The 14,203-nt window shown below is 34.0% G+C and overlaps 1 protein-coding gene across 1 annotated transcript; it reads left to right on the top strand.

Moving 5' to 3' along the window:
• Positions 1-558: 558 nt before the first annotated feature.
• LOC108728084 (protein phosphatase 1H) lies at positions 559-3,254 on the top strand. The gene is made up of 7 exons (XM_018456441.1): positions 559-666; positions 763-1,154; positions 1,279-1,536; positions 1,629-1,846; positions 2,110-2,380; positions 2,474-2,733; positions 2,809-3,254. Exons 2-7 carry the CDS (start codon positions 969-971, stop codon positions 3,089-3,091), a joined length of 1,476 nt encoding a protein of 491 aa, XP_018311943.1. The 5' UTR covers positions 559-666; positions 763-968; the 3' UTR covers positions 3,092-3,254.
• Positions 3,255-14,203: the final 10,949 nt, after the last annotated feature.

Here is a 14,203-nt window from a genome sequence, read left to right as displayed (position 1 = left end):
TCAAATTTGAATTTTTCAATCTTCAATCTCAATCTTCAATGCGTAGTCTGATTCCGGCCTAAGGGTGAAATCACACGGTGCGGAAAAAGACTGCGGAATAGAAAATGCGTCATTGAAGCAACCAATCAACGCTATTCAGCGCTAATCGGAATAGCGCTGATTGGTTGCTTCAATGACGCATTCTCTATTCCGCAGTCTTTTTCCGCACCGTGTGATTTCACCCTAACATGCTCCTACCATAGCTCCTACTCACTGGGTGCATCCAGAAGCGCAGAGCGCTCAGTGAGCGGTTGTAGTACTGAATGCACCCAATGGGGCATTCAACAGTAAAGTGAGCGCTTGCTGTTATTGGTGTATTCTTTTAGCTCATCCAATCAGAATTTTAGATCTAGAAGAATACATCAATAGCAGCGAGCGCTCATTCAACTGTTGAGTCTGCTGAATACACCTAATGCACCCTATCAAGCGCGTTGGAGTGAGTAAGAGCTATGGTAGGAGCATATTGAACCATATTGGAGCATGCAACGCGAACAAACCTATAGTGACTCTAGTGCTAACGTTTCGTCACATTTCAATACGACATAATGCAATATAACCTGTACCATTGACAACTGTTTGTCAACAAAATGATATTAATTATGTATAATTGCTAAATGCTCGCTCACAGTAAGTACTACCGTATTAGAGAAATGAAAATATTTCATGATAAAATAGATATTACCTTAAATGGATTTTTATAATGGAAGCATTTGTCTTTGACAGGCATTTGACAGATAACCAAGTTTTCAGTTATAGAGAGAGATTAAACAGTTTTGAGAGTTATCATATATCATATATCGTTATCTCGGTGCAGACACAAATATTTACGAAACTTTGATACTATGCTGATTGAGGATTTATGATACTATTTATCAAGTTTAGTGCCAATCAGATCTTTGCCTAGCATTTGTGTAACTCAAGGAACAAAAATGTTAAACCGCTTTAAGTCAGTATTAATGAGTGCTGTAGGCGCAAGCGAGCTTGGCCTACAGTACCCTAATGATTCAGACAATGATATGACGACAGACTATAGTGATTCTAATTATATGGTAGAAGTAGAAAATAAACCTTACAGCCGTCCAAGTTTTCTAGGCTTGACAGCTGAGGAAACACAGGTATTTCTGAATCCTTATATGAACTATATAACAAACTGATTTATGTATTTTTTAATACTTATAATATGATTGTAATAATATTGTATAAATATCTGTATATGTACTGAATGATTGTATTAAATAGGTGAGCGCAGATCACAGAGTAAGACCTATAATAGTTCCACGAGATCTTAGCCGTTTGCCGTGGTGTGCTGGCTATGCAGAATGTATAAACGCTGGGAAGAGTACTTGGAATGAGGATCAAGCTTCAGCAACGCGTGGAGATTTGAAATTATCAGATGTTAATGTTACACTGCCTTATGTCATGTTTTCAATGTTTGATGGACATGCAGGGTATCAAGTGGCTCTTACAGCAAGATTACATCTACATGGGATAATTCTTGTGTGTGCTATCTTTGAGAAAATTATCAAAAATAATTTGATTATATATATATATATATTACATAAGATATTTATATTAATATTTGAAAATAGGAAAGGTTACTGGCTATACCAGGCAATATGTTATTAAACGAAGATGAAAATGAACTTATAAAAGGTAGAGATCTAGTGACAGGTGCTATAGAATTAGCATATAGACAAATGGATCATATGGTGGAGATACAAGCTCAACTTGGTGGTGGTGGTTGTACCGCTATTACAATTTTATTTCTTAATGGAAGACTTTATGCAGCAGGAGCTGGTGATTCAAGGTATGTATGTTATAATTTATACATGTATAATATATATATTATAATTTATATGTATGTACATATACTCAGCAAACACCAACACTAACAGTTAGTTATAATTCCCGATTGTGAACAATATAATTTTTAAGTGTTACATTATTACGAAAACGTTTGTGGGAAATTATAACTAATAGTATTATTCTCTCTCTCTCTCTCTCTCTCTCTCTCTCTCTCTGCGTGATAAATTAAATATTTATGTAATTGTTTCTATTATATGATTACAGGGCTGTATTAGTTTTGGGAGAAGAACAACGTGCTCTTACTAGAGATCATACTCCAGACTCCGAATCAAATCGTGTTAGAGCTTTAGGTTTTTTAAGAAGCAATGAGTTGCTCAAAGGTCATTTTACTCCGTTGGAGTTTAGAAAGAGACCGTTACAAAAGGAATTGGGATCTTTGGTTTTATATAGAGAACCTTTTATGACAGGTTGGGCATATAAGACTTTAACACATCCTGATTTAAAACTACCGCTCATTTCGGGACATGGAAAAAGGGTATATTGTCGTACATTTTAGCAATAATTCATAATATTAAATAAAAAAATGCTCTTGTTTATGATGTTATAAATTAATTATTTGTGACATTAGAGTAGAGTAATGGGAACGATAGGCGTGACTAGAGGCTTTGGAGATCATGGTTTGAAAGCAGCGAATACCGGTGTTAATATCAAACCATTCCTATCATCGCAACCTGAAGTACAATCTTTGGATTTGGACAGTTGCAATCTCACCGAACGAGATTGTATTATTGTCGCCACAGATGGACTTTGGGATGTAGTATCAGATAAAACAGCGGCATCAATACTTAGAAAGACTCTTGCACCTGATACTCCATCATTAGAATATAGGTATCATCGCGAAATATATACGCAAAAATTAATTACAGTTTAACTACGATAAGGTACCAATCTGTTGATTTTCAGACTCACAATGGGTGCTCAAGAATTGGTACAAGCAGCAAGAGGTCGATTAATCGGTAGAGTATGGATGGGAAAACCAGAGAATCCTAACGATTCGGACGAAAAATCCTCTATAGCATCGGTGGACGATATTAGCGTGTTAGTAGTACCTTTATATCCGTATTTATGTGAGCATAAACAGTGGCTAAAAACAACACAGCAAGAACGAAGATATGCTGCGGATTCTCTAGCAACAATGTGCTTCGATTATCCTATCTCTAATAGATCCACTGATAATCCCTCATAATGCATCGTTACGGTAATAATCTGATCAAATGCTCTGCGAGCACTAGTGATAATGTTATTCAGTACGCAGCTAACGAATTACATTTATTTGCATTACTATGATTATTCGTCGTATATTCATGATGATTTTTATTTTATGGTAGAATAATTAGCGATATTCAAGTGCACGATCGCCGTATATTCTCCTTGATCTTTTCTCTTTCGATTCTCCTTCGCAAAATACTAAATTATTGCATACTGCCACACATATGTGTTAACTACAAATGGCTATGTTCTTATTATTTAAATAAACATTCCACTGTGACATTATTTTATATAACATAAAATATCTACAATATTCCGAATATATGTGATGATGTATAAGCACCTCGTATATAAGCATTAATTTTTAGATTGTTACTAATATGTAACTAGTATATATTGCATACAATGTAACATTGTGCGCAGTATAGACTGTACACAATGGATGCTTTTCAATTGTAAAATCATTAGAATACTTTCGTGCATACAGCAACACAAATTTTGTTTCAATTGCTGTAATCATCGACAACATTACACATCCGTACTCAATTCAAGGGTTACTTAGCTGTATAATGGTGAATTTGGTTATTCACACTACTGGATCAGTACATATTAAATACTGCTTTTTATAAAATATCTAAAGTGGTATAATATAATCAACTTTACAATTAAATAATGCATATAAGCTCTATTAAGTAATATGACAACATCATTATTGGGTATTAAATTGTTCAAAATATTCATATATAGCTTTTGCATTGCTTTGCTAATTTCATGTAACTTTACTAATTTCATGTAAAGCAGCTTTTAGAATGGAATAATCTAGTTTAATACAAGTAACCGAATTCGCTATAAACTTGGGTTTTCTAGTGACAATTACATACACTTTACAAATCATGGCAACTATAAATGAAGTTGGAAGATGTTAGGTGAAAGGTATTTTAGCTTTTTTTATTCAATACAAGTCAAAAAAAGCTACATTTAATCTAACTATCCGAAACCGTGCACAGTGTTACACATTCTGTCCAAGTGAATCATGCACAATGCTGCACTTTGTGCATTCCTGTGTACGTTTGTGCTAAGATGTGGTTAGCAATTGGAAAGCATCCAATATAATATTAAAAGATATCACAATATTTTTATATTGCTTTTGAGGCAAGCATATGTTACCATTCAATATTTTTAACATATAATATTTCATCTTTATAGCTTTATATTAAAAAAACATTAACTGTATGACACAAACGTATATATGTGTGTGTATATATATATATATAGTTAAAACTGAACTGCTGCATTGAAAATGAGTAAAGTTTTAAATAAATCAAAATTTAAATATTAATCGAGCTCCCGAAAATTAAAAAACAATGATATAATATACCGACAATGAGAGCGTTAACACCGCGGGAATTGGTGCGCAATTTATTCAATAGTCTAATAATATTCACATAATATATATATATATATATTAAAATTGTACTGTCGATACCAACTTATTTGGACGTTTCGGTTTTTTTCAAACCATCTTCAGCAAATTCGTAGATCATTATCATAGATGTATTGACAATAGTTGAAAGATGTTGAAATTATGTTCTATGTGAGACCGAGGATGAGTGTCTTCCTATTGTCTGGTTAGGAATTGCCCAATCTTTGTCTCTTCGCTGCTTAGCCAAGTCACTGTATGCACAGTCACTGTACAATTTTAATATATAAGTATACAATAAGAATCTCATTTTAAGACCGTATATGTGAGAACATAATCGATAAATTAGAAGCCTATACCAATCGAAGCTAGATCTTTTAATGCTTTAAATAATTTTTTATGTGAATTATATATATGCTGTAACTTGCATGTATACCATATTTAGTAGTCCTTCAAACTGCGCGCCGAATTTGGTTTTCCGGACTTATAAACGCAATTAAATTTATATATATATATATATGTATTAAGTGAATATTATTAGACTATTGTATAAATTGCGCACCAATTCCCGCGCTGTATTAACGCTCTCATTGTCCGTATATTATATAATTGTTTTTTAAATAAATAGTTAATTGAGTCTCTTCATACATATTTCATTGATTTATTGCTATATCGATATTCTTTCCAATTATTAGGAATAAAAATTAGGAACGTTTTGCATGTGTAGTCAAAGAGTTAATAGATAAAATTGTAAGTATGTGATGTGTGTATGTGTGTAAAAAATTGTACATAGAAGAGGCATTGCTATCCTTTTCGCAGTAACCATGATAATAATTAGATTTTATGACATCATGTATTACACAGTTATAGCTATATTATATTAAATATAAATATACGAATATCTCTATTATATGCTTGTTTACTTTGACTTCAGTAATCTTGAAAGATACTTTAGAAGACACATTTCGTATGACGATGATTTAACTTTTTTATAGCTTATTTTTAATGTAGGGAAGACCCCGGGGCATCTTTTTTTCAATTGCAACTTTTAATAACAAAATAAACGATCTTAGTCAAATAATTATTAGCGTTTTATAAAGTGATTATAAGACTACAAGATGGCAATAAAAAATTTTGATGTTTGCAACTTCATTTCATCCATATACACAAAAAATGATGTGATTCGGAAAATGAAATCTCAAAAATTACTTTTGACTATCGAAAACATGTTTGGCTACCTAAACAACAACGCGGCACCTAAATTAACCAAATTTTGTTGTTAAAGAAGACAAACAAGATGCTATCTACAATATAAATCGGGAACTCATAAGATATATTTTTGCCACTCAAAATTAAAATGCCAGCTTAGCCCCGTTACCCACTTAGTCCCGGTCTCCCCTATATCATTTTCCATTTTTCTGCATAAACAAATCATTTTCGCAAATAACATCGAAATTTGTATTTACTGAAACTGGATCGTTTTCGAACTCCGGTGCTGCGTCGATCGGTGAAATGGCGTTGCTTCCGAGAACTCGCAACGACCGATATATTCCGGTGATCGTCCATTATTGTAACTAGCACTCTCGACAAAACTCGCACTTGATACACACTCTTAATGAATAAAATTCGCGATAAAGTACGGAGCGAGAACGATAAGCACATCGAACCGTTTCGCGCTACGAAAACTGTCATGGCGTTCGAAACGTCGCGTCGATAGACGCGATTGTGTGCGCCTGCGCGGTGTCGTTATGATTTGAAACAATGCGAGACAATTCGAAACACGAAATGAAATAATTAAAGTTAACGACGAGGATTATTCATTATCTCTTTCCAATTCTAGAATTGGAAAGAGATGGCGAAACAAGTTGAACCTCGGTTAAGAGTTAACCGTGAGTTAATTGTGAAATTGGACATAATAAATGTTTTCTAGCTAACGCTGATGTATTGTAATATTGCACAAACTTTGAAACTTAATTCACATGAGTCGTCTTTAAAAAAGCGCGAAAAAAATCACGAGTAATTGTATTCGATTATTCCCATTTATATCTAGTTAAAAAAAGTTAATTATCACATTACAGAGTCGTATAAAAATCTTCGAATTGACTAAACGGAATAAAAAATCCTTTTATAGGATTAAAGAAGACACAAAAGTAGAAGGTGCAGTGGACCTTGTACTAAAATCGAAAAAAGTTAAAAAATTTTTTATTATTCTTTCGATTTTAGTATAAAATCCACTGCACCGCCTCCTAATTTTGCGTCTACTTTAATCCTATAAAAGGATTTTTTATGATAATTTGATCACTCCAGCATCCCCTTAATAGAGACGTGTATAAATCACAATTTCAAATCTTAAAATGTGCTTCTTTTAGTAGAATATGCTTCGATTTTTTCGGGAAAAAATAAGACTCACATTTGTAACATTGGAATCTGTGCTCACTATTACTATAGCAGTTTCAAATTACTACAGGAACCGATCGCGATCGATGAAATGATGTTGCTTATGAATACCCGCAACTGATACGTTCCAGCGATCCGTCGACAAAAGTTAGCGCTCATTAAATGCTCTTAATGAATAAAATTCGCGATTAATTACGGAGAAGTCGTGATTTGTCCCGCACTGTTCGCGCTACTGGAAGTATCATGGCGACCGAGAAAGCGCGCGAGACGTCAGATGTTTCGATATTCAAGTTGATTTGAAATGTAAAGAATCAGAATTCGAAAATGCGTTATCACGCTACTAATCAAGATGTGCTTATTATGGCCGATATTCGTAAGACGCTAATGTGGCTCTCTGATTGGTTCATGGTTGATTGGTTCACATCTCAAGATTGAACTTAAGACGGTCTTGAATATAAGAACTGACTATGAATACCGGCCTATTATAAAGCCTCGACATATCAAAAGCTACCGACACAAGGTTTAATTTAATATACTATTGTAAAATCAACGAAAATTTAAATTAGTGAATTAAATTCAGAGACATACCCAAGTAGAACACAGAAGTTATGAGGACATCATCATGACTTCATTCGTCACTATTATAATCCTAATAGCACAGATCTCCAAGGGACGTTCCAAAGAACATTCAGAGGATATCCCTATGTCCTAAGAACGTTCGCCAAAACGTCCCTCGAATAAAGTGTGCTATTAAGGAAGTCACAGGTATCAAATGACATCATGATGATGTTCTGTGATACCATTATGGCCGGTATTCATTATAGTCAGTTCTTATATTCAAGACCGTCTTAAGTTCAGTCTTGAGATGTCACGAACCAATTAGAGAGCCGCATTAGCGTCTTAAGATATTATTTAAGACGGTCTTCAAATAAGAACCGACTATGAATACCGGTCTATGACTTAATTATGACTCCGTGTTCTACCTGGGCACGTTCCGTACTTTCGCTATTAGATGGCGTTAAGAGTATGAAATTGGCGATCGCGCGAGTCGCGATAATACTAATTAGTTCTGAAGTTTACAAAAGATAGCGCCACCGATACAAAATTAATGTTCGACGACAAGATTTAAACTGTTTGTGTGCCATAGCACACAAAAAACTTAAGCAGTAAAGGGCTGCGCACAATCAAAGATATAGAGAACAGGGAACAGAAAATAAGAATTTCAGCCTATCAGAAACAGTGTATTTCACAGTATGTGCATGGTTTTTGATATATTGAAATTATATTCTCTGTTCCCTGTTCCCTATTTCTTTGATTGTGCGCAGCCTCTCTAATGCATTAGATGCATCCAGAAGCACGACCGCTCATTGAGCTTTTGTATCTGTTTGGTCTATATTTTTAGCTCTAATGGAATATGTCAATCAGATGCAAGAGCTCATTGAGCGCTCCGCGCTTCTATAAGATGCACCTGGATGCACCCATAAGTCGCTTCACCGTTCATGAGCGCTATATAATCTTACGGCCCAAACACGGTATTAGAGAAATAATAAACAGTATTAAATAAGTAAAAAATATTAAAGATTATCTACAATAGATAAGTTATTCTACATTACGAATTATATTAAATAACATATTAATAATAGATATAAAATAAACATATTAATCATAGATTAATCCCTTTTTTGCTGAGTGAGCGCTCAATATCATCGTTTCTGGATGCACCCAATGTCTACAATACATAGAGTACGAAAAGTAAAAAATTGATCAATCACAGTTGAATGTGAGAGGAATAATCGACTGTGATTGGTCAATTTCTTACTCTTTCTTCTTACTCCGTGTATTATAGACGACGCATTCGTGAATTAGTTACTACTTATACGTTATGCTATACCTTACGGTCTAATGTGATTGGCTAATTCGCTTACTGCTTACGTTTTACTGCTAAGTTTTTTTGTGTGCTATGACTCTAATGCTGCATTCGGTTTGGACACTTTCTGCACAAGAGCATCCAAACCGAACGTAGCTTAGACTACGGTCCACTTGATGCTACAAATGCTTCGAAGCATTTTTTGATTGGTCAATTAGTAAAATTCTTTTTTCTTCCGATTAGTCATTCAACCGCTTCGAAGCATTTATAGCGCCATGTGGACCGCATCCTTAAATGCTATGCTTCGCAAGAGATGACGCTTCAAATATCACGCTTCGAATATTTGCAGATGAGACTGCAATGTCGCCGCGATTACATATCATAATAATGATAAAGCGTATTCGTTAAGATGCATTAAGATGATATGCACATATCATGATATGATGTTCGTAATTTAAATAAATAAGAAGAATATTAGAGCTACATAAAATGCTGTATAATGCATTTATTAATTTTATTAATACGCCAACTTGTATCTTACGTATAATATTTCTGACTTCTGTATAGTTTACATAAATTATTAAATTAAAAATAACAATCTTAAATGTGAAAAAAATCAAGCATATCGAAAAGTATTTCCCTATACAGCACAAGATATTGCAGCAATATTACAGTAATTATAGTGCGCAATATTACAAAAATTACAGCAATATTATCGCAAAATTGACGCATTTCTCGTAAGAAAAAAAAGGTTTATAAGAAGGCATATGCAAAACGAGTTAGCGAGTCTCCTAAAAATTTCCAAGCTCTTTTTAGGACTCCGAATATTTTTTTATTATAGCTTTATTGTTTATTTTAGAATGTGATACTAAACAATAATATTAATTATTATAGCGAACCTGGATTAAATAGTATTTTGACGAACTTGAAATATTATATATATAACTCTGGATTAATTATTGAAGTATCGCAGAATATTACAGCAATATTTTATTTTAGCGGACATAGAAATATTACTACAATATTACAACAATGTTACAAAAGATATTGCAATTTTTTAGGCAATATTGCTGTAACTAAATTAGTGCCATTTTTAGCAAAATTGTTGCAGAGACACAGAATTTGAATCATTTGAAAAGTAAGGTTTCAAGATTTAAAACGCTTTTTTCAACATCGCTCTGCGTCCATTTTTTGCAATGGTATGTAATAAAAAAAGCCATACTGACATTGGCACCGAAGCGAAAGATTAAAATATCATTAAAATAGCAATTTTTGTGTTATATTCAAGATCGCAGTCGGTCAAATCAAAGATTTATTGAATTTTAGAAAACAATATTTGCTCAATTTATAAGTCTCTTGCGAGAAATAATGTGTTTTATCACTCGGATAAGCTAGGGATTATTCGGGGAAGTGTAAACCTCGAGAGAGGGAAGAATATAAAACGCATCGATCATGCCAAAAGTGGACTCGCGCACGATTTGAGACCTGAGCGTTGTCGTTATAAGCGCACTCACCCATTTGTCCGATGTTAAATAGCGAACTTTTCGGACGAGCGTGCAGACCACGCACGTGGACACATTTTATACGTTTACGTGTACGGGGACAAGAGTGCATTTCCTCGTCGCATGGCCGGCGCACAGTCCGAAACAGTTAACTCTCATAAATTTAATTACGAGATGCGACCAAAATGGAAGACTCGGTCGGCCTCTCTTTCCGTTGGGTATAAAATCATGAATTAATCTCGGTGATTTTCTCGGAATTACGTCATTTATCAGTGAATTCTATGATAACTATGAGTTACGCAACGTTATCGCTAAAAGTCATACATTTCAATGAAGATCTACATATATATCGATTAAATCGATATCAACTTGTCCATTCTAACAAGGAGATAGCCAAGTAATGTACATAGGATTTCGCCTAATTTTAAATGCTTTTAGTACCTACTGACCCGCCATTAATTTGTAAGCAAGTGACACGACACAACATTCAAGTGTATCCAAAAAATTTGCGTCAAAGTTTTACGTACGCCGTTTTTAATGCAATTTTTTACAGAATGTATAATATTTAAATGGATGATTAGACATGTAGTAAACAAATTATAATTTTGTAATTATAAAATAATTTTAACACCTATTTTAACGCCTGCAATCATACAAATAATATCGGTTTGCAATTTAATTAAAAATTTCCAATATTTTGAAGTAAATTTCTTGCGAATACTTGAATATTGCTTATGAATTAGCAAGAGTAAATACTAAAATATATTTAAAATTAGATGAAATCTATGTGTATAATGTGGCTAACTTTTCAATATTCAAAATTAATTTTCGCAATAAGTTTATTACAGTTTTTAAGTTGGGAAATTTGCGGGGGATTATTAATATTTCAGATTTGATTGCGTTGAAAGTCTGACAACCATATCGGCACGCAATTATAATTTCTGAAATTAATTCATTTAAAATGAATTTAGAATAGTTCAACAGCTTAACGTTCAGACCGTTAGTTGCGCTTCTTAGTTTAAGTAATGTATTTAACATAAGCGGTCTTTCAATCTTATTATTATTTAAAATTAATTAAATATTTAAATTTGATTATAACATATAAAATAGTCAACATTTTGGATTTGCTAGTGCTTACGATTTTATCTTATGGTCTTTACTGTGATTGTCCGTTCGCTGTATTTGGTTCTCCCTTTGTAAGACATTTGAACATCAGATATTTTCCAGAAAACAAAAATTCAAATTTGGGACTTAAGACTTCTTATAAGATGTTTAAAAGAAGATATTTTTGTGAGAATTGTCTAAAAGACATCTAAAAAAACATCTCTTATAAAGGATTTTATATTCCGATTCTGGACTTCATGTTATTTGTATTTACTAATCTTGCTGTCGCATTAGAGCAAAGAAATTATTTATTAGTGCCAAGGAAATTTTTGAAATTTTTTTAAAAGTTAAAGAGAAAACTGAAATTTATGAAATAAAAACGATTTTAATCTCATGCCTTAACTGCTCAATGTCAATTAAGTTTATCGTTTCACTGTAAGAAAAATAATTAAGAAAATGCTGTGTACATCACGCTTCATTAACGCGGAAGGACGAGTGAAATATGAGCGGAATACCTGGTGGCGCGATGTTTTGTTCCATTACGGATTAAACGGTCGGGCAGCTGAAAGACGTTACGCAGCAAATTCCTGTCGACCGACGGCGATGAAGTCGGAGATGAATTGTAATGTACCATACATTTCCGCCAACTAAGAGCGACAGCGTAAAAGGACGCCGAGATAGAGTGTGGCAAATCACCGTACGAAAGTGCTCTTCCACAAAAGTATAGACGAACGTTGTGAAAACTAAATCTAGCCTGACAGCTCCCCGTTGACCCACCATCGTACAATTTTGTAAAAAAATTGCCGTGCACTGGGAACGTGGATCTCAACTTTCCTGCTCTAATGCGTCATCTTTTTCAAACTTACAGTTCAAATCGACGTACGCAATTATGTTAACTTTTAGCTGTTATAATGAGATTTAATTTTATTACACGAATTCGTGAAATACGCCCAAGAGAGTATTATAAAAAATTTCTCAAATCGATATTAAATACTTTCATATATTTCTTTCTTGTGATATCTTATCGCGCAATAACAGCTTTTGTTTATCTGATTTAATGTTTAAAGATGTAAATTTTTTCTATTTATATCTTAATGAAAAAAAAAGCAGATCAGTCACACACACGCGACGGCCTTATCATATAAAGGTGATATTATCTCAGGAACGTAATGTAAGTCGGACATTTGATCGAAAAATGGGACGCACCACTTTTGAACGGTCATTCGATCGCCGATATGTTTTTCATGGCGCCGGATTATGACGGGCGATCTGTCACGGTCACGGTAACAGTAACTCCAAGGGGTTGGAAAGGGCTTAATGCCTCTCCTGGATAGCGCAAGAAAGAGTTGCGCGTGTGGAGGATGGGGAAGGAGTACGTTACACCATATCAAAATGGCCACAACTTAGGGGTCCTGTGCTACCCCGATATATCATCGTTAGAGAACTTTGGACGGCTTCCTGGTTCCAGCATTGATGGCTTCCTCCGATACGACATGATGTATCTGTTCCTCATTGCTGCCGCGTGAAAATGAGAATCGGATGCAATTTGAAAGTATAATAAAAAATACCATCTTAAAGCGATAACAAAACATTCTTCAACTGTTTACATATTCGCCTTCTGATTCACATTTTAATAGAAATTGTATTCAGATTAAAAGGGGTGAATCTAATTCTTTTTCCTCTTTAGAAAAATTTCCTTTATCCAATATAGTTTTTATGGATATGTTGGAGTCATTTTATAAATACAATTAAATCGCAATTCGAAAATATATTGGTATTCTCATAACAGCAATGATTTTTATAATTTTTTATCTTTTAACTTGGATATTATACATCACTATTATTGACATTTGATGTTCAATAACAGTTTATCGCAGAAGTTATTCGTAGAAATTTCAATTTTATTGGCCATTTGTATTTTACTCATTTGAGCGAAAATAATATCAAGCTCAGCCAATGCTCTGCACGTCTGTCTTGAAATGCATATCGTAACTGTACGATTCCACGCTGTAAACATGTCACTGTTGATTTAGACTGTTGCGTGTTTCTTGTCGACTCTCTTAGCTTGTATAAACCTAATGTCCGCTGGCTGGAAGCTAACGCTTGGCTGCCGAACGTAATGCAACGGATAATGCGGCAAGTTTGCTAGCGAGGAATTACGTGACCAGCTCTCAGTTTCGGCTTCCGAGCCTAGGTACCAGCCGAATTGCAGCTAAGTGACGCGCCATACTTCTCAGGTATTCAGGGCAACGGGACTAAGCAGCTAATGTAAGCTTACACGGTACTTAGAAAATTCAATTTGACATTCAAAGCAATTTGCTGGTTACGAGAGAGCTCGCTCGTCTTATCAGCTTTGACAAATTAAAGTGCGCTATATTATATTGCAAAGAGTGTTGAAAATCAAACATGTTTTAATATCATTCTCCGTCACACGATTTACGAGTTTTTTTTTATCGTCATTAACTAGTAATTTTAGATAAGAATTAAATATTAAAACTGTAAGGTTCTTATCAGTTAAATCACGAGATTTGATATCAATCCGCGGAAGAGTAAAAGAGAAAAAAAATCGGTTATTATTGAAAAGAAGAAAGAATCGAACGATCAATCTTAAATTTCGTATTCGCTATCGGAGACACAGCTCGGACGAACATCCAATTTCATTTAATCATATTCGGGGAAACAAAAAAACGACAGATTGAACTCAATCGATTAAAAGTTTGGGGCTATAGAAAATAATAAGGCACGAAGAAAATAATGCGAAAGAATTATTTTCTCTTTCTAGCTTTCCTATCTCTTCCG

This window comes from Mycetomoellerius zeteki, unplaced genomic scaffold (assembly GCF_001594055.1).
Source record: "Mycetomoellerius zeteki isolate Tzet28-1 unplaced genomic scaffold, Tzet1.0 scaffold58, whole genome shotgun sequence".
NCBI lineage: Eukaryota > Metazoa > Arthropoda > Insecta > Hymenoptera > Formicidae > Mycetomoellerius > Mycetomoellerius zeteki.
The sequence above is the reverse complement of the archived record's forward strand: the minus strand, read 5'-3'. Positions and strand labels throughout refer to the sequence as shown.